At 38.0% G+C, this 27,261-nt stretch overlaps 1 protein-coding gene across 1 annotated transcript in view; it reads left to right on the top strand.

Moving 5' to 3' along the window:
* The window catches only part of marchf6 (membrane-associated ring finger (C3HC4) 6), a 41,982-nt gene that overhangs the window by 954 nt on the left and 13,767 nt on the right, over positions 1-27,261 (top strand). The window contains exons 2-11 of the mRNA XM_062993962.1: positions 1,723-1,822; positions 4,722-4,795; positions 12,558-12,701; positions 13,582-13,654; positions 16,715-16,883; positions 22,451-22,643; positions 26,753-26,814; positions 26,935-26,967; positions 27,049-27,100; positions 27,186-27,244. Of these exons, the coding sequence (XP_062850032.1) occupies positions 1,723-1,822; positions 4,722-4,795; positions 12,558-12,701; positions 13,582-13,654; positions 16,715-16,883; positions 22,451-22,643; positions 26,753-26,814; positions 26,935-26,967; positions 27,049-27,100; positions 27,186-27,244 (959 nt within the window). The remainder of the gene's footprint in view (positions 1-1,722; positions 1,823-4,721; positions 4,796-12,557; positions 12,702-13,581; positions 13,655-16,714; positions 16,884-22,450; positions 22,644-26,752; positions 26,815-26,934; positions 26,968-27,048; positions 27,101-27,185; positions 27,245-27,261) is intronic.

Raw genomic sequence — 27,261 nt, 5'->3', positions numbered from 1 at the left:
GTGGATTTGCAACTCTAAATTGCCCCCGTGTAGGTCTGTGTGTGATTTTGTATAGCCATGAGATCTGTTGGTGCCTTGTCTAAGATGTATTTTTTTGCTTTGTGTTCAATGTTTTTGGGTGAGTAGACAGACTGTGACCAGTTAGTAAAAACGATGGAATAAATACATTTTCAAATAAAGTAAATTCACCAGCAGACAGTGTTTTTTTGCAGTGGTTAGACTAGTCAGTGGGCATTAGAAATTACTAGTAGCCTGTCTTCATGAAGCCCTGTATAAGGAGCTAAATAATATATTTAAGGCCATCCAATATGTGTTCTTTTGTGTATATAGGCAAGTAGCCATAAAACATTTAAATCTTATGGTAATAATATTTATTATATTTAAAAATAATTTTAATCACATCAAAACTGGTAACTTTGTCCAGAAACAAAACGTCTAATTTAGACTTAATGGAATGAAAAAGGCAGTTAATTTTACTCTGACTCTAAAGAGGGCTAACCTAAGTCATACAAATACAAAATACATCAAATGTGGTAAAATGTTTTATGAGGCTAAATCAGCTTTAATTTTAAGTCATTCCAGTTTTTACACGTTATGTTTTGCAAATAAATGACAGTAAACAACATGTTGTTTCTTTGTATAATAATTGAAAATATCTAGGTCTGCTTTCTGTAAACTTGGGTTCGGGTTACAACTTTGCGTGTTTTTCCTTTTTTTTTACCAGGATGTTTGCTTGTGTAATATGAGAACAGTACAGAAACAGTGTTTATGAGTCATAAAAGCAGTAGTACCTGGGAGGTATTTTAGGATTTAGTACTGATGTACAGAAAACACTAATTGTTGTATGAATTTCTGCTTACACCAGTGTTTTATACAGTGAGTCAGTCAGTAAATATTGGCCTTTTTTCATTTAAATGCTTGACACTGAACTGAAATGCAGCTAATGCTGAATTCATGACCAAGAAGGATTTGGGAATGTTCCAAATTCCGGGTAGGAAAAAGGCACTCAACAGTGGCACTCAAAGATCTCCAACTTATGAGTTGCAATGCCTTGACCTTATGGTGACATGTTGGTGAAGAAATAAAAGGGAGCTTAAGGGTTTTGAAGCAGGAGAGAGGACACAGCTCCTTGATTATTTTAGGAAGCTTTGGATTCCTCTTCCTTTGACCTAGATGAGGCTTTTTTGTAATGTAGTCACAAACTATAAGGATTTAAAACAAATAAATAGAAAATCGCAGTGGAAAGTAATGCAGAATGAACACTGGCCGTACCTGTTTCTCCTACTCTTCCTGGGTGTTACATGTATTGTGTAAAAGCTGTTTGGAAGCTTTCTTTTGTGCTCACACACAATAAACAAAGAATGTGCTTTTCTTTTTAACACCTTTTGAGTTGGGACATATCAGATTTGAAAATTTCATGTTACTATTTGTCCTAAACCCCTACACCCAGACTAGTCCATCTGCTGCTTCATCACAGTGGTGTGTGGATACAAAAATGTGTTACATTCAGTCTAATAAGCGTCCCTCATCATCATTTGTATCATTTAATTACTGAAAAAGAGCATTAAATACCATAGTTATTTATGATTAGTGTCAATATTTTTAGGTGAAGTAAATCATTTGTTATTTATTTTTTCAACTGTCATTTCCTTGTACTTTCAAGCTATGCTTTTCATTAATGCACTTTTAATATTGGTGTACTTTTATTTGTTTTTTCTACAGCTGATATATGTCGAGTGTGTCGCTCTGAGGGAACTCTGGACAAACCCCTCTACCATCCTTGTGTTTGCACTGGAAGTATTAAATTTATCCACCAAGAATGGTAAGTACTGAATGTAATTATTCTGTAGTTTTTAAAAATATGCTTTTTAGTTTTACTTGAAACTACACATCTTTGAAATGCCCAGGACACAGGGTAAGTCTTGCCTTAAGCTAAACTTAAGCTAAACATTTAAACCTAATCACTGGGGACTAAACACCAATACCTAATCCTATTAGACTTTATCTGTGCTGATCATTTTTATTTTTCCCCAAAGTTGTATGTTTGTTTGTATTGCAAATACATAAAAGAAAATTGAGTAGAAGTGAGTTTGCACCTGTGAAACATTTAAATCTACAGATGAGATGAAACATATCTACCATCATGAATAAAATATGAAGAAAATGCAAGATAAACCTGAAAACTAAACAAACGCATTCTCAGCTACATAGCAGTGTTCCTTTCACGACTCATGCGTACATTATGCTGCTGGTGATGTCTCACTGATCTTTATTGCTGTAACTACAAATGGCCATAGTACAATGACTTTTGATTATTTACTAGAACATGCCTGTAGGCTTACTGCTTAACATGTAACTAGAACTTTGGAGTCATCGAGTTCAGCAGAGGTAAAAAGATAAAAGATTTGCTAGATAATCCAACAGTTTTAAACATTGCCAAGCATACATTTTACCTACTGCATTTAGGGCCCTACGAAGTAATGTTAATTATTCTGTTTAACCGCAGCTAAGCTTTGGATTAGACACTTGGTTTGTGCCATGTATGCTGTTGTAAGTAGTCCATAATAAACACATTTTATAGAGCCTGATTAATATTGCATAACTCTAATGTACAAACTAAATATTGCTGCACAAAAGATTTAGCAGAGCTTCTCAAAGAAAATATGAGGTGTTTTCTTTTGTACATTGAGGACAGTGATTAAATGATAAACTTAGATCCTGTTAGACGTTGTGTAGTTTGTTATGGCAGGTAGGACAGCAAACGATTGCACTTGGATGCAAACCAAAATAACCAGCAAACTCTAGTGCAGCACAATTACTTTTAAAAAAACAATGTAACTTTAGTTTGAACTCTTGTTTAGTTTTAACCCATCAGCATCGTGACATCTTATAAACTATTACATTAAAACAAAATAGATACAAGCCTTTGATCTAAATAAAGGTCAAATAGTTCCCAAAACAAGCAGTAACCCTGCATTGTTAATAAATAGTTTGGTTACAAAAGAGCTTATGTTTAAAACATTGTTTACCTGTGGAAGAGATGGCACCAGGAAGCATGTATGTTCAGGTATAGATCTAGATAAATATATAGATCCAAACAAAGGTGATGATTTATTAATTAGCTTGTTCTGCAGAAAGCAGATCATTACATTAGTGGTCGGCATTTCAGTGCAGTTTACCACACTTGCACCAGCTGGTCTTGCCCACCCTCTCTACACCTTGGGGAACTGATGGCTTCTCTTCTGCACAAACTTGAGTTCGTACAGTTGCTCTCCTCCTCACTGGCTGAAATTGCATAAGCTGTTGTGTTTGAATCTCGTTAAAACATGTTCAGTTTCGTCTTTTGCCATAATGTGACTGAAGCAACAAGCACATACGAAGACTGCTGTTCACCTGACTAACTTCTTGATGTAGTCACTGACCAACAGCAACATGGCGGCATGCCAGAGCAAAAGCATAATTTTGTACAAAACATAAACGTAATTGTTTTATACGTTTTCCCCCACCCGAGTTAAATTATAACACACTTTATTCTGTACAAAACTCTAAATTAGGATGCCTTGTGTACCAATTGAGGAAAGCAGTTGCAGCATGAAAGCTATCAAACCACAGTCAGCCATAAGCTTTTGTGTGAGGAGAATGAGAGATTTTACAAGAGCTGTGTGATTCCACAATAACAATGTCAGTGCTTACTAAAATCACTTATTAGAGGTTATTAAGGGAAAAGTACTTGGGCTGGGAGTTGCTTGTATTCATCAGTAAATATTCTTTATTTGTTTACATGAGTGTTTTCGCCATATTTCTATTGTATTGCCATTCAGTTTGATACACATTGCCATAACACCTTTTAAGATGAGGGGGAGTTTAATATTTCAGGTACCACCAACATAATAGATATTTTTAGGGAAGCTTTAATGTACCATTGAACTGTGCAGTGGTCAGTATCTATCAAAAGTGGTCCAAGGAGGGAACAGTGGTAAATCGGCGACAGGGTCATGGGCGGCCAAGGGTCATTGATGCACTTGGAGAGCGAAGGCTGGCCCGTGTGGTCCAATCCAACAGACGAGCTACTGTAGCTCAAATTGCTGAAGAAGTTAATGCTGGTTCTGATAGAAAAGTGTCAGAATACACAGTGCATCACAGTTTGTTGCATATGAGGTAGCACAAGGGGGACCAACACAATATTAGGAAGGTGGTCATAATGTTATGGCTGATCGGTGTATTCATGTTAATAAAACTCAGTAATGTGTTTATATTTTAATAGGACACTACACTTGTCGGTTGACTGTTAACTGTTGACAAATGATTAGTTATCGGTTACAAGAAGTTGTAATCAAAATGTTATAATGTTGATGGGGTATTGCACAGGGTGTCCACTTTTTCACAGTGTGTGGAAAAAGTAATGTTATTTATATCATTCTTTGTCATTTTAGTTACCTTTTAAAAGTCTTTAAGCAGTGGCTTTTAAAGGTGTTATGTAAACTCTTTTGAAAATAATCTGCTGTTAATTGTGAGTTGTGTGCTCTCGGCATGCCTTCTGCTTACAGAATGAACTTGCTGTACCCATTAGTAGTTTTACCAACAGTTAATAAAAGATTACAGCTGTGTGCATTATACTTGCTTGTCAGGATATCAAACAACCCTGGAATGCTAGCTGAATCATGTGGTTCATCCCATCTGTGCAGCATCTTAATCCTGTGTACCTTTCTTGTTTTTCCTAGTTTGGTGCAATGGCTCAAACACAGCAGAAAAGAGTACTGCGAATTATGCAAGCACAGATTTGCTTTTACTCCAAGTAAGTAAAACACTCGTGTTGTCTGATGTCACTCAACAGACATAACTCATAACTCCTGGAGTTCAGCACAGTTACTGCAGCTTTCTTTGGCCCTTTTAGCACCTTAGTATTAACTGACATAGGTGGAGCTATGTGACAACAATACCACACTAGTTACTGGTTTTCATTATGTGTTTTCTCCTGGGCTAATTAAGATACTTTGTTCATATGGTCTTATATGTTCTTTAGTACTATATGTATATAGTTCCATATTTTCTTGATATACAGTGGGGGAAATAAGTATTTGATCCCCTGCTGATTTTGTAAGTTTACCCCTTGAACAGTCTATAATTTTTATGGAAGGTTTATTTTAACAGAGAGAGACAGAATATCAACAAAAAATCCAGAAAAAAAACATTAAATAAAAGTTATAAATTAATTTGTATTTAATTAAGGAAAATAAGTATTTGATCCCCTACCAACCAGCAAGAATTCTGACCCCCACAGACCGGTTATGTGCCCATGAGGCACACAAATTAGTCCTGTCCCTGTATAAAAGACTCCTGTCACAGAATCAGTTTCTTCCGTTCAAATCACTCGACCACCATGGGCAAGACCAAAGAGCTATCAAAGGACGTCAGGGACAAGATTGTAGACCTGCACAAGGCTGGAATGGGCTACAAGACCATCAGCAAGAAGCTTGGTGAGAAAGAGACCACTGTTGGTGTGATAATCGAAAATGGAAGAAATACAAGATCACAGTCACTCACCCTCACTCTGGAGCTCCATGCAAGATCTCACCTGGTGGGGTAAGAATGATTCTGAGAAAGGTGAGGTCAGTCCAGAATTACATGGGAGGAGCTTGTCAATGATCTCAAGGGAGCTGATGATGGCTCCCCACCTTGTGCCAAACTTCACAAGAAAATGTTTAGTCTGTTCAAAAACATTTAACATTTCTCATTGCAAGACTTAACAATAATTTTGTTTTTTTGCCATCTACCATACACAATATTGTTACAAGATTTCAGGGAGTCCGGAGAAATCTTAGTCTATGTAGGGCAAGACCAGAAATCACTGTTAATTTTACCTGAGCTTTTGAGCCCTTAGCATTGCTTGAGAAATGTTCACACTTCTTGGATAAATATATTCATTGGGCTCTGGAGTACTTTGCAAAAACATTGACACTTAACACAGCCTGTCGCTGCATCAAGAAATGCAAATTGAAACTCTACTACTCGAAGAGAAAGCCATACATCAATTCTAAACAGAAATGCTGCCGAGTTCTGTGGGCCGAGCTCATCTCTGATAGACTGAAAGTCAGAAAACATGTGCTGTAGTTAGATGAGTCCAGATGAGCTTGTTTTCAGGAAAAACAGATGTTGAGTTCTATGTGTCAAAATGGAAAAGGATCATCCAGACTGTTATAAGAGAAAAGTACAAAAGCCAGCATCTGTCAGGGTATGGAGATGCATTAGGGACCACAGCATGGGTGACTTGCTTATGTCTGAGGTGCCACTGACATGGAGCTGTATTTTTGGATTTTAGAGAGATTTCATTCTATCAAGGCCAAATCTTTTCCCATGAAGTCACAGGTTATTTCAGCAAGATAATGCCCGGCCTCATTATGTACTTGTGCTTTGTGGACACAGAGTGCATGTGCTTGACCTGCCTGCCTGCAGTCCAGATCTGTCACATATAGAAACTATATGACGCATCAGGAAGAGAAGAAATAGACAACAGAGACCAGGGATTTTTGAACAGCTGATGTTTTGTATCGAGCACGAAGGGGCAAAAATCCCATCTGCAAAACTGCAACACTTAATCGTCTTCAGTTCCCAAATGATTAAAATGTGCAATTGTTAGGAAAAGCGATAGAACACAGTGGTAAACATGCCTCTGTTTCTGGTAAACATATATTTTTGAGTGGGTTGCAGGCATTAAAAATTCTATACACTACAAGTTTTATTGCATTAAAAAAAAAGATATATCTCTATAAAATAAATATATATATATATATATATATATATATATATATATATATATATATATATATACACAGTGTATCACAAAAGTGAGTACACCCCTCACATTTCTGCAAATATTTCATTATATCTTTTCATGGGACAACACTATAGACATGAAACTTGGATATAATTTAGAGTAGTCAGTGTACAACTTGTATAGCAGTGTAGATTTACTGTCTTCTGAAAATAACTCAACACACAGCCATTAATGTCTAAATAGCTGGCAACATAAGTGAGTACACCCCACAGTGAACATGTCCAAATTGTGCCCAAATTTGTCGTTGTCCCTCCCTGGTGTCATGTGTCAAGGTCCCAGGTGTAAATGGGGAGCAGGGCTGTTAAATTTGGTGTTTTGGGTACAATTTTCTCATACTGGCCACTGGATATCCAACATGGCACCTCATGGCAAAGAACTCTCTGAGGATGTGAGAAATAGAATTGTTGCTCTCCACAAAGATGGCCTGGGCTATAAGAAGATTGCTAACACCCTGAAACTGAGCTACAGCATGGTGGCCAAGGTCATACAGCGGTTTTCCAGGACAGGTTCCACTCGGAACAGGCTTCGCCAGGGTCGACCAAAGAAGTTGAGTCCACGTGTTCGGCGTCATATCCAGAGGTTGGCTTTAAAAAATAGACACATGAGTGCTGCCAGCATTGCTGCAGAGGTTGAAGACGTGGGAGGTCAGCCTGTCAGTGCTCAGACCATACGCCGCACACTGCATCAACTCGGTCTGCATGGTCGTCATCCCAGAAGGAAGCTGACGCACAAGAAAGCCCGCAAACAGTTTGCTGAAGACAAGCAGTCCAAGAACATGGATTACTGGAATGCCCTGTGGTCTGACGAGACCAAGATAAACTTGTTTGGCTCAGATGGTGTCCAGCATGTGTGGCGGCGCCCTGGTGAGAAGTACCAAGACAACTGTCTCTTGCCTACAGTCAAGCATGGTGGTGGTAGCATCATGGTCTTGGGCTGCATGAGTGTTGCTGGCACTGGGGAGCTGCAGTTCATTGAGGGAAACATGAATTCCAACATGTACTGTGACATTCTGAAACAGAGCATGATCCCCTCCCTTCGAAAACTGGGCCTAATGGAAGCTGAAGGTAAAGGTGATGGATTAAACCCAATTGAGCACCTGTGGTGCATCCTCAAGTGGAAGGTGGAGGAGTTCAAGGTGTCTAACATCCACCAGCTCCGTGATGTCATCATGGAGGAGTGGAAGAGGATTCCAGTAGCAACCTGTGCAGCTCTGGTGAATTCCATGCCCAGGAGGGTTAAGGCAGTGCTGGATAATAATGGTGGTCACACAAAATATTGACACTTTGGGCACAATTTGGACATGTTCACTGTGGGGTGTACTCACTTATGTTGCCAGCCATTTAGACATTAATGGCTGTGTGTTGAGTTATTTTCAGAAGACATTAAATCTGACTACTCTAAGTTATATCCAAGTTTCATGTCTATAGTGTTGTCCCATGAAAATATATAATGAAATATTTGCAGAAATGTGAGGGGTGTACTCACTTTTGTGATACACTGTGTATATATATATACTTTTTAGTGTCCCCACTTGATAAATAATATACAATTATATTAATATAAGTGGATATACCTTCAATCTACTCCATTTGCACATCTTTACTGAAACCTAAAGTAATTTTTACAGAAAATGTATGATTTTTGAAAAGATAACCCTTGAAACCCCCAAAATGTCATTCAGTGCAACGGTCCCCCTACCTCTTTAAGTAATAAAACATTAAGAAAAAACTAATTAATCTTAAGTAAAACTTAAAATTTACTGCTTTGGCATAATTGTACAAATGTCATGTGTGACATATTAAATAATATTCAATCAGATGTGTTTTTTAATATGAATAATATTTAGGATACTTTCAGTCCCCATTTTCCCAATCTTCAGTTGTCATTCAGTACAACGTTAATAAAAAGCCTTATTTTAATATGCAATCAAGCTACTGCAGTCATGTGACCAATTATAACAACAAAAGAAGACACCTGGGGACCCTTCAGCACACACACATGGTCAATGCATTTTAACATTATTTGATAAAAATGTCTTTTTTACTGACATAGTACATTAAAGAACAAAACTGAGTGTCATTCAGTACAACACAGAAAACGTAATATTACGGTTACTCTTGTAAACAAACAAGGTTATTAACATTTAAATGTGAATATGTGTAGAAATGTCTTTGAGCTGAGGTCAATGTTAGCTTTTGCTAACCACTGGGATAACTGTAAAATGTGCTAAAGTAAAATTTCTGTCATTCAGTACAACAACAGTCATTCAGTGCAACAGAATTTCACTGTTGCATTAAATTTTCTAATGTTTTAAAATTCTTTTTAAATATTAAAACCACTTTTTTCCATTCTAGTCTTCCTTAATAAGAGCAGTAATTACAATGAATATTAATAATTATGTTTTTGATGAAGTGGTCCCTGAGATTTTGTTATTGTCAAGTACGATGACCTGCCATTCGTTGGGCAGGTACTGCTGTCTGTAGGAGATGAGGTGCAAGTTAGCTGCATGCTACAAAATTGAAACAGAAATTCCTTTGTGTGGCCAAATCCACCTGATGAAATTTACTACCTTAAGTCTAATGTCAAAATCATAATCGCAGAACCAAAGCCATGTACAGCAAGAACCTCAAGGTTAACAACAAAAGACTGGAAAACATTTGTTCAGTTCATGAAATAAAATGCGACTTCAAATGGTTTTTACTGCTGAATGAATTTAGATTTACTGCAGCAACTTTTTCACGTGTTATGACACAAATTCCACACTTCCACACTGTTCTGGTGCCTTACAAGTTGTTATGATGGCTTCATTAGCTATGTTTTTGATTGCCTTACTTTTTTCATGATGTAGTAATATTATAACACATACTTGCCACTGGTGTGGCATATTTTCATTCTACTACTGCTACTTTAATCAATAAAGAACTTAAAAACAAATTAAGTCATGAATATTCTGATGTAACAGGATAATTTGGAGTGTCATTCAGTGCAACATAAAATCATCATACAGTGCAACAAAAACATTTGCTTAAAATAACTGAAATAAGTAATTATTATATATATGTTTTCATGTGAATGCAAGAGAATCCAGGCCTGCTTCATAGAAAACAGAGTTTGATTTAGGTTTCAAATAGAATAGAATGTGTAGCAAAAACATCTTGTATACAAATAAACAAAATCCCAAGACGCATTAGAGTACAAACAATGCACAGAAAATTCAAAACAGAGTAAGTACAGTTTCTTCTGAGGTTTTAAATCTTTTGTAAGAGATATACTAAACTTATAAATTTGAAATGGCTAAGATTGTTCCTTGTGTGTGTATTTTGTCATAAATTAGTCGTTGCACTGAATGACATTTTTGTGCCCTTGTTGTGTGTCAACAACACTAAAATTATCAAATAAGCAAAATGCTGAGAAAAAAAATACATATTTACATAGGTGACACATTTGTGCACAATATTAAATAAAAATATTATACAATTTAACCATTTTATATATATATATATATATATATATATATATATATATATATATATATATATATATATACATATATATAAATATACAGGGGTTGGACAAAATAACTGAAACACCTTGTTTTAGACCACAATAATTTATTAGTATGGTGTAGGGCCTCCTTTTGCGGCCAATACAGCGTCAATTCGTCTTGGAAATGACATATACAAGTCCTGCACAGTGGTCAGAGGGATTTTAAGCCATTCTTCTTGCAGGATAGTGGCCAGGTCACTACGTGATGCTGGTGGAGGAAAACGTTTCCTGACTTGCTTCTCCAAAACACCCCAAAGTGGCTCAATAATATTTAGATCTGGTGACTGTGCAGGCCATGGGAGATGTTCAACTTCACTTTCATGTTCATCAAACCAATCTTTCACCAGTCTTGCTGTGTGTATTGGTGCATTGTCATCCTGATACACGGCACCGCCATTGGATGCACATGGTCCTCCAGAATGGTTCGGTAGTCCTTGGCAGTGACGCGCCCATCTAGCACAAGTATTGGGCCAAGGGAATGCCATGATATGGCAGCCCAAACCATCACTGATCCACCCCCATGCTTCACTCTGGGCATGCAACAGTCTGGGTGGTACGCTTCTTTGGGGCTTCTCCACACCGTAACTCTCCCGGATGTGGGGAAAACAGTAAAGGTGGACTCATCAGAGAACAATACATGTTTCACATTGTCCACAGCCCAAGATTTGCGCTCCTTGCACCATTGAAACCGACGTTTGGCATTGGCACGAGTGACCAAAGGTTTGGCTATAGCAGCCCGGCCGTGCATATTGACCCTGTGGAGCTCCCGACGGACAGTTCTGGTGGAAACAGGAGAGTTGAGGTGCACATTTAATTCTGCCGTGATTTGGGCAGCCGTGGTTTTATGTTTTTTGGATACAATCCGGGTTAGCACCCGAACATCCCTTTCAGACAGCTTCCTCTTGCGTCCACAGTTAATCCTGTTGGATGTGGTTTGTCCTTCTTGGTGGTATGCTGACATTACCCTGGATACCGTGGCTCTTGATACATCACAAAGACTTGCTGTCTTGGTCACAGATGCGCCAGCAAGACGTGCACCAACAATTTGTCCTCTTTTGAACTCTGGTATGTCACCCATAATGTTGTGTGCATTGCAATATTTTGAGCAAAACTGTGCTCTTACCCTGCTAATTGAACCTTCACACTCTGCTCTTACTGGTGCAATGTGCAATTAATGAAGATTGGCCACCAGACTGGTCCAATTTAGCCATGAAACCTCCCACACTAAAATGACAGGTGTTTCAGTTATTTTGTCCAACCCCTTTATATATATATATATATATATATATATATATAAAGACGAATAGGGTGTTCCAAGTACCAAAAAAGTACCAAAAGTACCAAAAAAGTATATATATATATATATATATATATATATATATATATATATATATATATATATATATATATATATATATTAGGGCTGTCGAAGTTAACGCGATAATAACGCATTAACGCAATCTCAATTTAACGCGATTAAGATAAATAGTGCCATTAACGCAAATTCTAGTTCATGTTGAGACTTGACTGGTAAAACAAACGTTTTAATGTCGGACATGTCACCGTTTTTCATTTGCGGTTTGTTAACATAATGTAAAAGAGCGTCGTAGCATCTGCACTTGCATAATAAAGAAATAAATACACGCTATATTCACAAGTTGTCGGGAGCAGAACACTTTATTAACTTATTCTGTTACGGTAAAGAATACCGGACAGCTGAGTCAAGCACGTTGTCCATGAACTATGGAAGCCCCAAAGGGTCAAAACACACTCACTTTGTGTATAAACGTCCATCAAACCATTGGATAGTATTACTGCCTAGTATGTGAGTGAATAAAACTCCCTTACAGTTTTCTCTTGTCCCAGCAGTTTTTAACATAAGTACATTTAGCATAAAATGTGTTCACCATTTTAATTGTAACATTTCACTTAAAAATCCTTGTTTTCTATAACATTTACACAGATTTTTTTTAATGCGATTAATCGCGATTAACTATATGAAATTCTGAGATTAATCGCGATAAAAATTTTTAATCGTTTGACAGCCCTAATATATATATATAATGTGTGTGTGTGTTTCTATAAAGTCTCTAATAAAGTTTCTATTACCTTGTTTATATTGCTGATTGAAAAGAGCAGGTTTTAAATATGTTTTATCCCCTTTTCCTACTTTTAGTTTACTCTCCAGACATGCCCTCACGGCTTCCTGTACAGGACATATTTGCCGGTCTGGTGACCAGTATAGGCACGGCCATACGATACTGGTTTCACTATACGCTGGTGGCTTTTGCTTGGCTGGGAGTCGTCCCTTTAACAGCATGTAAGTGTTTAAGACTTTACAGGGAATGCAGCATGTTAAGGTGGAATTTGTTAGTTGTGGTGTATGGTGTCCTGTATAAAGATCACTCACTCAGCATTTGGGTTTTACCATTGCAAATGTATTAAATCATGACAAACAACAGCTGCTGAAAGACTGCAAGGGTTAAAGTTTGATTAATCTTATTAATGATTACGTTCAGACTTTTTCTTCCACAACCTGTTTTATTAATTTGACTTGAATGTAGAGCATTGACGTTGTGCGAAAATAAGAGCAAATAAACTCCTCTGAGACATTTAATAACATTAGACATTTTAGATTTGTTTATATACAGTACAGTTGTGATTGTGTTCGTGTTGTGATCACTTAGGTTTAGATTAGTTTGTTTTTACTTCATTACCATAGAACTGTCAGGGGTTTTAGGCCCTCAGAGCAGGAGTAGAAAATGTATATATTTATCATTTGAAAATTAGCATTTAAATGAATACATTGAATTCTGCTGCTTATTCAGATTATTCTGCATGCTTATTCAATTTGTGCTAGAAGGTTTAAATAAAAAATTTATATGAGCTGGTCCATCTGTGGATTTCTAGAGTGCCAAGCAATAGGAATTTAATGAGAGACCAATTTCACATGACAGTAAAACTGACCAATGGATGGGCTTTGTTAACACAAATTTTATGACAAGTTATGGAGTGGGGTAGGAGGTTGGGGGGCAGAGAGCCAGGGTTGAAGAGTGTACCTGCACCAAAGCAATTTGATACTGTCGCATACCAATACAGCCATAAAATCTATACTAAGGCTGACAATGTGGTACTATATATATTGGTATTGTGCGAGTGAAATAAAAATGTTAAATGAATTCTCTTGTTCCTCGTTACAGGTCGTATCTATAAGTGTTTGTTTACTGGTTCTGTAAGCTCCCTCCTGACTCTGCCGTTAGATATGCTTTCCACGTAAGTACCAGCAAAACAAAACTATAGCATCATTTTGTGAGAGTTGGATTAAACTGAATTGCAAGGTTGACAAACCTGTAGGTAGGGTTAGGGTAGATTTTTTTCTGCTATGCATTTACAATTATTTGTAAACAAAAATCTTTAAATGTAGTTGTTTTTACACCACTTAAATTGGTTGATTGATGTGCAAAATGCACATAATCAGTTATAATCAGTGATATTCACTCATTCTCTCGCACTCGTGGAAGACGGTCGCACTTCTCCCTCCTCCCTTATCTTCCCTGCTTGGCTTCTCCTGTATCGTCTTGTCTCGTCTACTCTACTCTACAGAGGTTTTCTTAGCACAGCTCCTCAAAGAACAAATTATGGAATTGGTTAAATGGTCTGAATGCTATTGACACCATCTTCTCATCGAGAAGTTCGGGTTCGGGGGAACCCACATGCCCCGACGGAACGCAGATGGCAGGATACGCGATGGACTCGTGGGAGAAGTGGAGGGTCGTGTGCCTGGCACCTCTTTCGTTGGAGGACGTAGAGGATGTTTACCTATTCAAAACTTTGATTGTGGGGTTTTTGCTGATTGGATTAGGCTTTACCCTGCTGTATCGGGAAATTAAAAAAGTTGGGTCAGTTGTCAAAGGTCCCCAGAAACTGCCCAAGTTGATTGATATATGGTGGGTAGAGCTGTAGGAACTCAGACTGTGGTTATTAATCGCAATATGGATTCCATTTTGGAGAAACTAACGGCTTTGCGAAAAGAGATGAACCAGAGACGCATTCATTCTGAGAGTTTGTGTTAAATTTGTATTAGTGCTCAGACAAAACAACTAGTTATTATCTGCTATTCGGCTTCTCCTGTTATCAGCTTCGGCCTTGCTGATAGGAAATCCCTCCAGAAGACCTGTTGCTATGGTTATCTCGTATCTACCCTCCCCTGCTCCCTGACTGTTTTTTCATTCTGGTTAGCAACTGCTGCAAACGCCATCTTATCGCGAACTTTGTACAGACTTTTTGCTACGGGAATGAATGACTGACAGATTATTTCCCCAACCCCCAACCCAACGTTTTCCACTCTTAGCTTAATTCCACCAACACGGCAGGACAGGTCTGTAGTGCGCGCTGGTTTGGCTGCGAATCACCAGATGGCTGCTTGTTGCAGTTGGTTACTCTTGATCCCCTCATCCCTACCCGTGGCTGGTTGTGTGACTATGTTATGTTTTGTTTACATGTGCTTGTGTGCTTAAGGAGCTTTTTTTTCGTGTTACCATAATGTGCTCCTCAGGGAGCACAATCTGGTTGCTGTTTTTTTTTTTTTTTTTATCTCCTATCCTCCCAATGTGTTTATTATTTCTTGTTTCTTATCCTGTCTTCCCCCCCCCCCCCCTTGTCATATTGAATGTTTGGACGGGTGGATGGCTAATTTCGCTGTAATTGTACTTGTTGCAATTTATAGTGACAATAAAGTTCTACTACTACTACTACTACTATAACAGGAAGCAAATGTGCTGTCAACAGGGTCTGTGTAACTTAACAACACAGCTAGCAAAGTACACTATATGGACAAAATGAACTGGAACATCAGTTGAGGTTTTCTTGACCAACATCAGTGCCCAGCCATACAAATGCTCTTGATTGAACAAGCACAAAGTCTCACAGACATACTTCCAAGTCTTGTGAAAAGCCTTCTCAGAAGAGTGGCTTTTGTTAGAGCTGAAAAGATTATATGAAGGTCACTCTATTTTTATATCATTTGTTTTTGATATGGTATTAAATGGTTTTTGAAATATATGATTGGACATACAAAACTTACACATATACACCTAATCCAAGGACAAGAAGCAACAAAATGTCAAACTTGCAACCCCACACTAACCATAAAAGACATACTCCTGGAATGTCCACCACACAACATTACAATAACAAAATGTTACACAGTAGTGGCCTTGAAAGACATTTTTAACAATGGGCTGTTTAGGCGCCCAGCCTGCCAGTAGCAGAACTGAGATTAACAAGTTTGAGATGTCAGCTCTGGTGTGCTAACGTGTTTTACCGCTGCACCACCTGAGAGCCCGTAATGTAATATTAGTATGAGAGATCTTCAAATAGTTTCCACACTTTTACATTTTTGTTGGAAACGGTGAGGGTAGGAGGAGTAGTAAGTGGTCGTGACTGGGAGACAGAGAAAGCTTATAGTCTGGATTTAGCGGCATTGGATGCTGAAGGAAGCTTTAAGGGGAAAAACATTTTCATGTGATGATGATGTGAAAGAAGAGGTGCATCAGTGGCTACATGCTCAACCAAAAACATTTGTTGCTGATGGCATTAAAAAGTTGGTATGACCCTGGGGAAGAATGCATTGGAAGGTGTAGAAAAGTGATGTAATTTGTTTTTGAAATTTTTTATAAATAGAGTTTTAAAAAGGGTGGAAACTTTTTGAAGAACCCTCATATTGTTCCGTATGTCTTTGTATGGACCTTACTTTTTGCACAAGTGTGCGTTTAAGTTGGAAGCAAATTATTTCCTGTTTATTATTGATTTTATACACCTGTTAGCAACATGTGTGACTAACACCCAAACTTAGTCATTAAGAGGTGCCCGTACCGTTCAGTCATATAGTCAAGTATTAGTAAAACAGATACTGTTTTTTTTCCATTATAAGCAATCAATCTTTTTAGTCAATATGTACTATTCTGAACAGGCACAGGAACACAGTTCAGTTTGCTTCACTGCTTATTGCAGTCAGGCTTTCAGGTTAATTGGTGTTTTCCCTCACTAAACACAGCAACACCAGGCATGTCATCTACATGCCTCACACCTATTGCTCAAGTCTGGGTGAATGAGGTAAATCTACTGTTGGAGCTTCTCTCCTAACCAGAGCAAAAACCTAAAACATTGAGCAAACAGGAAACCCAAAAGAAGCTAGAACAGGTTCCCTTAGTGTAGCTATTAACCGCAAACCGACTAGTTTTTGTTCTTCGAGTGCACTAGGAAGTAATCATGTTGAGCGTACATACATGTTTCTCACTTATGTTTGTTGCTGAATGTTGTTGACATCTGTAGAGAGAACCTGTTGGCGGACTGTCTTCAAGGCTGTTTTGTGGTGACCTGCACTCTGTGCGCCTTCATCAGTCTGGTGTGGTTACGGGAGCAGATAGTTCACGGTGGAGCACCGCTGTGGTTGGAACAAAACCAGCAGCAACCTGCAAATGCAGCAGCGCAGCCTAATGAGGTAAACGCACTACTCCTGAGACTCAGTTTCAAAACTCACATTCAAACCACGTTTTAGAGCAGGGGTGTCAAACTCATTTTCACAGAGGGCCACATCAGCATTATGGTGGCCCTCAAAGGGCCGATTGTAACGTATCATGCTGTGATTGCAGTCACATTGCTGTTTTTCTTGGAGGCTGAATTCTGCATTTATATTGTTCTACTTTACCACAGACACAGCCTCATAACACAAGAGACGCACCGGTTTCTCTTCCTGAAGCACAAACTTGTTTTCACTTTCATTAAATTTCCTCCTTATGCTTAATTTTCTTACTTATCTTCCTGTACATTTTAGGATCATGTGTAAATATGTGTAACATCATCTACTGGTGGGATGTGTCACTTTGCAGGTCACAAAATCAGCATGCATTTTGAAAGATGCAGTTTGTTTAGGATTTTACAGTGTATTTTTAAGACAATCATTCTGTCCTCACTAATAGTTTATCCCCCTTTCCCAGCTAGACAGACAGACAGACAGCTCCCTTCAGAATACAGTCGGTTTATTTGCTCCCCAGCTGTGTGCATCAAAATGAAGTAAAAATAAAAACAATAAAGAACCTAATACAGTAAAAGCACACAGCTGTAGTCAAGTGTTACATCTGGTACAATATGAGATTTAACCAAACGTAAAATAACGAGTTAAAATTGTGTGTAAAGATACTAATTGCTATAGTAACGTAACAACAGTATTTAATTACGGTAAATTTGTAACTAAAACGCTGTGATATACTCTTACTACAACCCCTGGCAAAAATTATGGAATCACCACTCTTGGAAGATGTTCTTTCAATTGTTTAATTTTGTAGAAAAAAAATAAATCACAGACATGCCACAAAACTATCATTTCTCAAACTGTCAACCCTCTGGCATTAAGAAACAATAAAAAAAGAAACAAATATAATAGTTGTGGTCAGTCACAATTGCTTTTTTTTAGATCAAGTAGAGGAAAAAAATATGGAATCACTCAAATCTGAGGAAAAAATTATGGAATCATTAGAAAACACTGCACCATTATTACTTTGTTGCACCACCTCTGGCTTTTATAATGATTTAAACTCTCTGAGGCATGGAGTTAACTAATGACAAACAGTATTCTTCATCAATCTGCCTTCAACTGTCTCTTGCTGTTGCCAGATCAGCTTTGCAGGTTGGAACCTTGGCATTGACCATTTTCTTCAATTTCCACCAGAGATTTTCAAATGGATTGAGATCCGGACTATTTGCAGGCCATGCCATTGACATTATATGTTTTCTTGAAGGAAAGTTTTCACGTCCTTTGCCCTATGGCAAGATGCATTATCATCTTGAAAAATGAAGTCATCATCACCAAACATCCTTTCAACTGATGGAATAAGAAAAGCGTCCAAAATTTCAATGTGGACTTTGGCATTTATTGAAGACCATCTCCCCTGTGCCTTTACCCGACATGCAGGCCCATATCATCAACAACTGTGGAAATTAACATGTTTTCTTTAGGCAGTTATCTTCATAAATTTCATTGGACAGACACCAAACAAAAGTTCCAGCATCATCACCTTGCCCAATGCAGATTCGCGATTCATCACTGAAGATCACTTTTATCCAGTCACCCACAGTCCACGATTGCTTTTCTTTAGCCTACTTTAACCTTGTTCTTTTCTTTTTAGGTGTTAATGGTGGCTTTTGTTTGGCTTTTCTGTATGTAAATCCCATTTCTTTTAGGTGATTTCTTACAGTTCAGTCACAGACATTGACTCCACTTTCCGGCCACTTGTTTCTCATTTGTTTTGTTGTGCATTTTCTGTTTTCAAGACATATTGCTTTAAGTTTTCTATCTTGATGCTTTGATGTCTTACTTGGTCTACCAGTATGCTTCCCTTTTACAACCTTCCCATTTTGTTTGTACTTGGTCCAGATTTTAAACACAGCTTACTGGGAACAACCAACATCTTTTGCGACATTCCACAATGATTTATCTTCTTGAAGGAGTTTTATAATCCTCTCATTTGTTTCAACTGACATATCTTGTGTTGGAACCATGATTCATGACAATCTGCTTTGTCCAACAGCTCTCCGAGGTGTAAGCACTCTTTTTAAACTGAAGAATAATTAGCAAATCTAATCTGCTGCAGATGTTTTGTTTTTAAACTGCAAATTACAGAGTGATTCCATAATTTTTTCCTCAGATTTGAGTGATTCCATATTTTTTTCCTCTACTTGATCTAAAAAAAGCAATTGTGACTGACCACAACTATTATATTTGTTTCTTTTTTTTATTGTTTCTTAATGCCAGAAGGTTGACATTTTGAAAAATGATAGTTTTGTGGCATGTCTGATTTCTTTTTTTTCTACAAAATTAAACAATTGACCGAACATCTTCCAAGAGTGGTGATTCCATAATTTTTGCCAGGGGTTGTATATACAGTGGTTTGCAAAAGTATTCATACCCCTTGAACTTTTCCATATTTTGTCACATTACAACCACAAACATAAATATATTTCACTGGAATTTAATGTGAAAGACCAACACAAAGTGGTATACAATTGTGAAGTGGAACGAAAGTTATACATGATTCAAAACATTTTTTACAAATAAAAAACTGAAAAGTGCAGTGTGCAAAAGTATCCAGCCCCCCTGAGTCAATACTTTGTGAAACCACCTTTTGCTGCAATTACAGCTGCAAGTCTTTTAGGGTATGTCTCCACCAGCTTTGCACATCTAGTGACTGACATTTTTGCCCATTCTTCTTTGCAAAACAGCTCAAGCTCAGTCAGATTAGATGGAGAGCGTTTGTGAACAGCAGTTTTCAGATCTTGCCACAAATTCTCGATGAATATGTTTTGTTTTAAACCATTCCATTGTAGCCCTGGCTTTATGTTTAGGGTCGTTGTCCTGCTGGAAGGTGAACCTCCGCCCCAGTCTCAAGTCTTTTGCAGACTCCAACAGGTTTTCTTCCAAGATTGCCCTGTATTTGGCTCCATCCATCTTCCCATCAACTTTGACCAACTTCCCTATCCCTGCTGAAGAGAAGCAGCCCCAGAGCATGATGCTGCCACCACCATATTTGACAGTGGGGATGGTGTGTTCAGAGTGATGTGCAGTGTTAATTCTCCGCCACACATAGTCCAGAGTCACCATGGGCCTCTTGGCTGCATCTCTGATCAGTGCTCTCCTTGTTCGGCCTGTAAGTTTAGGTGGACGGCCTTGTCTTGGTAGGTTTACAGTTGTGCCATACTCTTTCCATTTCCGGATAATGGATTGAACAGTGCTCCATGAGATGTTCAAAGCTTGGGAAATCTTTTTATAGCCTAAGCCTGCTTTAAACTTCTCCACAACCTTATTCCTGACCTGTCTGGTGTGTTCTTTGGACTTCATAATGCTGTTTACTCCCCAATATTCTCTTAACCAACCTCTGAGGCCGTCACGGAGCAGCTGTATTTGTACTGAGATTAGATTACACACAGGTGGACTCTTTTTAGTCATTAGCAGTCATCAGGCAACTTCTGAATGCAATTGGTTGCACTCAGAGAAAAGGGGGCTGGATAATTTTGCACACCGCACTTTTCAGTTTTTTATTTGTAAAAAATGTTTTGAATCATGTATAATTTTCCTTCCACTTCACAATTGTATACCACTTTGTGTTGGTCTTTCACATCAAATTCCAGTGAAATATATTTGTTTGTGGTTGTAATGTGACAAAATATGGAAAAGTTCAAGGGGTATGATTCCTTTTCAAGCCACTGTATACTCTTTACTAACAACTGAGAATATAAACGCCACTACTTACAGACGATGCTTGGGTATTATATTGCAATATAATTATTTGTATTTATTTATTATTGTTTACGTTACTGACTACGCTACCCCGCGTTCTTTTGCCGTAAAAGTCACATGGCTTCTTAGCGAGGGTAAAGTTAGTTGCCATGACTACGATGTCACGTTTGTCTCTTAAAGGCGCAGGAGCGCATTAAATTATAAGCGCGTCTCTGTAAGGACTAGAACCATCACAACAATCATACAGTCGTTTAAGCTCTCGCGGGCCGGATCAAAGGACGCGGCGGGCCGGATCTGGCCCGCGGGCCGTGAGTTTGACACCCCTGTTTTAGAGGATTACGTATTTAAACATGAAGATAAGTTTGTGCATGTGAGTGGCATGTATGGAAGATTTTGGCTAAGGTTAAGGGGTAAAACCTTTTAACAGATGATATTCTTCAAAGATTTGCACAGTGCTGTCTGATCGAGTGGCTTCATGTGCTGAAGAAGGTGTGTGCTAAACTGCATCCCTCTTCTGCCTGCATGAGTGTTGCGCAATAAGGAGATAAGAAATGGCTACAAATTGCAAGAAATTTGGGGAAGGTACTATTAAAAAGAAAGAAAACAAAGGTAGCATGTCTTAAAAAAAAAAAATATATATATATATACATATTTCCCTTTCTCTCTCAGTTTAGTCATATCCAATTACCCAGCTGTATCCTCTCCACTGCAGTACCTAACACACGCTCCCTCTGACAGCTGTGTAGTAATCTCTTTGACCTTCCCTCCTGACAGTCTTGTCTGTGTGGGTGCCTGGCCAGTCGCCTTTTAAAGTTACAGGATGAGCTAGAGGATTACCTCCTCAAACTTGCAAGCACACACTGCGTGTACCTAAATTTACTTAGTCCGTAAATTAGCTTGAACTGACTAGGAAGAAATGTTTTTCTCCCACAGCTGATATTTATCAGCATACTCAAAAATACAGTAAAAAGTAGATAAAAGTTGTAGGAAACTAATAGCACAAAATTAATTTAGTATGATTCTCTTGAAGCACAGGCAGACACATGGCTTTTTTGCTGCTGGCAGCTCAACCAGACCTGCACATAACCTTGAACAGACACTTCAAAATAAAAGTACTATTACTTGTACTAAATGAAAGTGTAAATTAATGCAACTTACAAGCTTTCTTAATTTTGACACAGTCTTAAAAAGGGTTGGCCAATTATTTAAACAATATAAATACAACAGTTACATTTTGGACCACACAGAAATCCAGGAGCAAAGTTGAACTTTCATTTAATAGTGACTTTATTTTCTTAAAATGTGTATTATGTTTCTTCCAACCGAGACTGACGTTCACATTTGTATTGAGTGGCTAAAAGTGATGGTGTCAGAGCAAAATGAGTTGTAAGATAGATCTTCAACCCGGCATATCAGGCTGATTAAGCACACACAAAATAATTAAGCACACACGACAAAGGCTGAAAATAAATGGACCCCATGGAGATCTCATTCATAAGGCCAGTATATGGAGGACCTGAAGCAAATAATGCTTGAGAGACAGAGACCAGAGCCCTTGAACTGTAAATAAAGGAGTCGGCACCGTCAATCATGTACGACTCCACATGACGTCATGTTACCACAATCCATGTTACAAACATGCACTTGATAATTTTAATATGGTAAAGTCCAGCCCACGATCAAAAAGTCAGGACGCCGCTTTCCTCCTGTGACTAGCCTTTCTGGTATACTTGTCCTAAACACTTTTATCAATAAATCTGTTTGTGTTGGTTTAGCCTCCAGGTGCCGGAAATGGAGGTGTGGAGAATCAGCCTGTGCCGGCGCCAGCTGACCCCCCAGTGGAAAACGCCGCTGCAGCTGAAGTGCTTGATGCCCAGCCTGACCAAGCTGAGGAAATGGAAATGGAAAACGAAGATGAGGAAGAGGCAGGTGCTGAAGATGCAGCTGATGGCAACAATGGTGCACAAGGTATGTAACCCCTGCCCCATGGACTACAGTAAGTAATTAGAAAGAATTTGTTTAAACGGTTTGTTTTAAAGTATGTACGTACATGTTTTTTTTATTTTTTAGTGCATGCTTTCAGACTAAATATGTTCTGAGTCAAGTCAAGTCAACTTTATTTATATAGCGCTTTTTACAATAGACATTGTCTCAAAGCAACTTTACAAGATCCAGGACCAACAGATACAAAAAAAACCCTGTTGAGCAAGCCGAGGGCGACTGTGGCAAGGAAAAACTCCCTGAAAATTACAGGAAGAAACCTTGAGAGGAACCAGACTCAGCAGGGCCCATCCTTCTTGGGTGGCCTGGAGGATACTTTAAATAAATACACGATTTACACAGAGCATACAAACACAGAATTAAATGATTTAAAAGTTATAACTGGTAATAAATAGATAAATAGATAAATAATAATAGAGTTGTTCTTCGCTGTAGTCTTCAATAATGTCTGTAGTGATTTCTTGTCATTCTTGGTGCAATTACTCCAGACCCGTCACATCCGGCAGGAGCAGCATAGTTGTCACGGCAGTCTCGACTTTAATCCTTAACCTCGGCGGGTAAACAGGTTTCCATCAGATTGCCTTTGGAGTAAAACAACAAAGAATGTAGTTAATAATGTACAATGCTAGTTGAGTAAAACAATTTTACAGAGTTTTAGACTCCGGCAGTCCTAATTATTACAGCATAACTAAAAGGGAGAGCGAGCAGGTAACAAGGTCATGAAGGCTTTCACAGGACATCAGCGCCCACCTCTCCTACCCAAACCTGAGTGATCGGACAAGAGAGGCAGAACGACAGCAACCCAACATCCCTGATCACCACAAGTTTCTATGACCAAGAACCCCCAAGCTCTGCGCCTTTGTCTATATTAATCAAAAGCCTGAGAAAATAAATATGTTTTCAGTCTAGACTTAAACATTGAGACTGTGTCCGAATCCCGAATAGAGGCAGGAAAATTATTCCAGAGTTGTGGAGCTTTGTAAGAAAAGGCTCTTCCACCAGCTGTGGTCTTTTTAATTTGAGGAACTATAAGTAACCCTGCATCTTGTGAACGAAGTGGACGCGCTGGGCTGTAGTGATTAATAAGTTCACTCAGATACTGTGGAGCCAGACCATGTAGCGCTTTATAGGTTAGTAAAAGTATTTTGTAATCAATGCGGAATTTAACTGGCAGCCAGTGTAGAGATGATAGAACAGGACTGATATGATCAAATTTTTTAGTTCTAGTTAGCACTCGAGCTGCTGCATTTTGAACTAACTGGAGTTTGTTTATGGATCTACCAGAGCATCCAGTTAGAAGAGCATTACAATAATCTAACCGAGAAGTTATAAACGCATGGATCAGTTTTTCAGCGTCATTAACAGATAGTATATTTCTTATTTTAGAGATATTACGCAAATGATAGAAAGCAACTCTAGTAATATTATTAATGTGTGTATCAAAGGAAAGATCTGAATCTATTGTGACACCCAAGTTTTTTACATCTGAGCTGGGAGTAACAGAGAAAGTGTTTAGGTTTAGCACCAGGTTAGACAACTTGTCTCTTGCAGCTTTAGAGCCAAGAAGTTAAACCTCAGTTTTATCTGAATTAAGTAAAAGAAAATTACACGACATCCAGTTTTTTATGTCGTTTACACAATCTTCTATCTTACTGATTGTGTCAGTATCATTTGGTTTGGCTGATATATACAGCTGTGATATATACACTGCTATCTGCATAGCAGTGAAATTTTATGCCATGTTTATGAATAATTTCACCTAGTGGAAGCATATAGAGTGTAAATAATAGCGGTCCAAGTACCGACCCCTGTGGAACACCACACTTTACTTTTGTAGTTTCCGAGCATTTATTATTTACATAAACAAATTGCAAGCGGTCAGTCAGATATGATTGAAACCAAGAGAGTGCAAGTCCTTTAACACCTACTGTATTTTCTAGCCTATCCAGTAAAATGTTATGATCGACCGTATCAAACGCTGCGCTAAGATCTAATAGAACAAGAAAAGAGACACATCCATTATCAGAAGACATTAACAACTCGTTAACTACTCTAATTAATGCGGTTTCGGTACTATGATTGGGTCTAAATCCTGATTGAAATTTTTAATGAATACAATTTTCATTCAAATAAGAACATAGCTGTTTGGAAACGACTTTTTCTAATATCTTAGAGACAAAAGGAAGGTTTGAAATTGGCCTATAATTAGCTAGTACATGTGGATCAAGATTAGGTTTTTTAATCAGGGGTTTAATAACGGCACTTTTAAACAATTTAGGTACATACCCTAGGCTAAGGGATGCATTGATTAATGTAAGCAGGGGCTCTACAATAGCTGGGAGTAAATCTTTAAGTAGACGAGTTGGAACAGGATCGAGTATACAAGATGATGACTTAGATGATTTAATCAACACAGTTAGTTCATTTTGGGAGATTGGATTAAAGGAATTTAGTTGGATTAACTCGTTACTATTATCACCAATGCTGCTCGGAGTGAGTCCATACTTAACATTGGCAAGTGACACACTGACTCTGAAGTCGTATTTTTTCTATCTTGTCATTAAAGAATTACAAAAAATCATCGCTGGTACAGTCAGGTGGTATATTAGATTCAGTTTCATTAACGTTTTTAGTTAATTTGGACACTGTCTCAAAAAGGAATCTAGGATTGTTTTTATTTTTCTCTATTAGGGACGAATAATATAAAGATTTAGCTTTTATAAGTGCATGTTTATACTCAGTTAGAGCATCTTTCCAAGCAATCTTATACACTTCCAGTGTAGTGTGACGCCACTTGCGTTCTAATTTCCGTGCTGCTTGTTTAAGTAATAACACAGCTTGATTAAAGAGCAAACTATTATAGTATGTCTATTCAGGAGTCAGTTTATGAGCATCTTTCATATAATTGCACTTTTTAGATGTACACAGTTATACAGATGTTTTTGTCTTGTAAACTTTCCCACCCCCTCTATCTTAACAATCATTTGAAAGGAACCCCCATATGACCCCACTGACCTAATGTTATTTAGGAAGTACACCAAAATTGGGATATTTGAAGATGTTTCAAGCACAAATGCAACTGTGCTATAGTTCAGTTAATCACTTTTGAAGAGACCACAGATCATCTTTTGTGGTGAGATTTTTAAAAAATTAAGAAAAGTTACTAATGCCACCTGGCATAGATACACATATTTGTGAGTGCCAAGCTGCCATGTCTTGGTGTGTAACAGCTTTAGACAATTCTTGAGGCATTTTCTAAAAGTGCCTTGCTATAAATGCTGCAGTAAATACTGCAGTCTAGGTGTACTATGTTTTTTTTTGGTCTGGTTTCAATCACATGTAGGCTGGGGAGGCACGGTGGCCCGATGGGTAGCACTGTGCCTCACAGCAAGGAGGTCCTGCGTTCAATTTCCATGTGGAACAGTTCAGGTTCTTTATGTGTTAAGTTTGCATGTTCTCCCCGTGTCTGTATGGGTTTTCTCCAACAGTCCAAAGACATGCAAGTTAGGTGAATTGAAGATACAAAATTGCCTGTGACAGGGATTGACCTGTCCTGTCATGAATGTAACCAAAGTGTAAAACATTACCTTAAAATCTAAAACATGTCAGCTACATTCGGTTAAAAAGAGTTTGAGCAACAGGCATGCATTGGATTTATTAACTGGCTCGTTTTAAAATGATTTAGGAAAGGAATGTTGTTTTAAAACTGCTTGTTCAAGGTTGCCAGATTAGCTTTACAGAAGCGTTCCAAATAATCATGCACTGTTTTGTGTCTGAATGCACAAGTCTGGTGTCTAGATTGATTCATTGACCATATTTTAAATTTATATTACCTAGGACCACAAGTCTCTGCGGCTACACCATGTTAACTTTTGAAGCCTTTATTAACAATTAGTAGGCGGTTCCTGCCACAGTTTTCATAGGAAACGCTAGCCTTATTAAACTGGACATTTATCATTTCAGATGACATTAATGTGCTGAATTTGCCACACGCAAAGCACAATTTACAATGCATCCTCTTTTTATTTGCTTTAAGAGTTCAGAAATGTGTCTCTAGACTGGTGTTTTCTGTGCAGATGATATGAACTGGAATGCTCTGGAATGGGACCGTGCTGCTGAGGAGCTCACATGGGAGAGGGTGAGTCTGCTCTTCATCGTCTGTTATAAATCATCTTGCAGCATAACATCACTTCTAAAAAAATAAAAAAAATAAAAACAAAATAAATAAAAAAAAAAGCTTTATTTTTCTATTTGACAGATGCTTGGGCTGGACGGCTCTCTAGTTTTCTTGGTGGGTAAAAATATTATTCTCTGAAATTTGGTAGAAAAATGAAAATGTATATTAATGTTGTTGTTTTTTTGTTTGTTTCAGGAGCATGTCTTCTGGGTTGTTTCTCTGAACACACTATTTATTCTGGTCTTTGGTAAGCATATAAGATTGTTATTGAATTACATTTAATAGCCAAATGTTTGCATGCTTTTGAAATGACAGTTTCCCCTTTTTCCTAGCATTTTGTCCATATCACATTGGGCACTTCTCTGTGGTTGGACTTGGTTTTGAAGATTATGTGAGTGCATACTTGCA

This window comes from Trichomycterus rosablanca, chromosome 4 (assembly GCF_030014385.1).
Source record: "Trichomycterus rosablanca isolate fTriRos1 chromosome 4, fTriRos1.hap1, whole genome shotgun sequence".
Lineage (NCBI taxonomy): Eukaryota > Metazoa > Chordata > Actinopteri > Siluriformes > Trichomycteridae > Trichomycterus > Trichomycterus rosablanca.
This window is presented reverse-complemented; position numbering and strand designations above follow the sequence as displayed.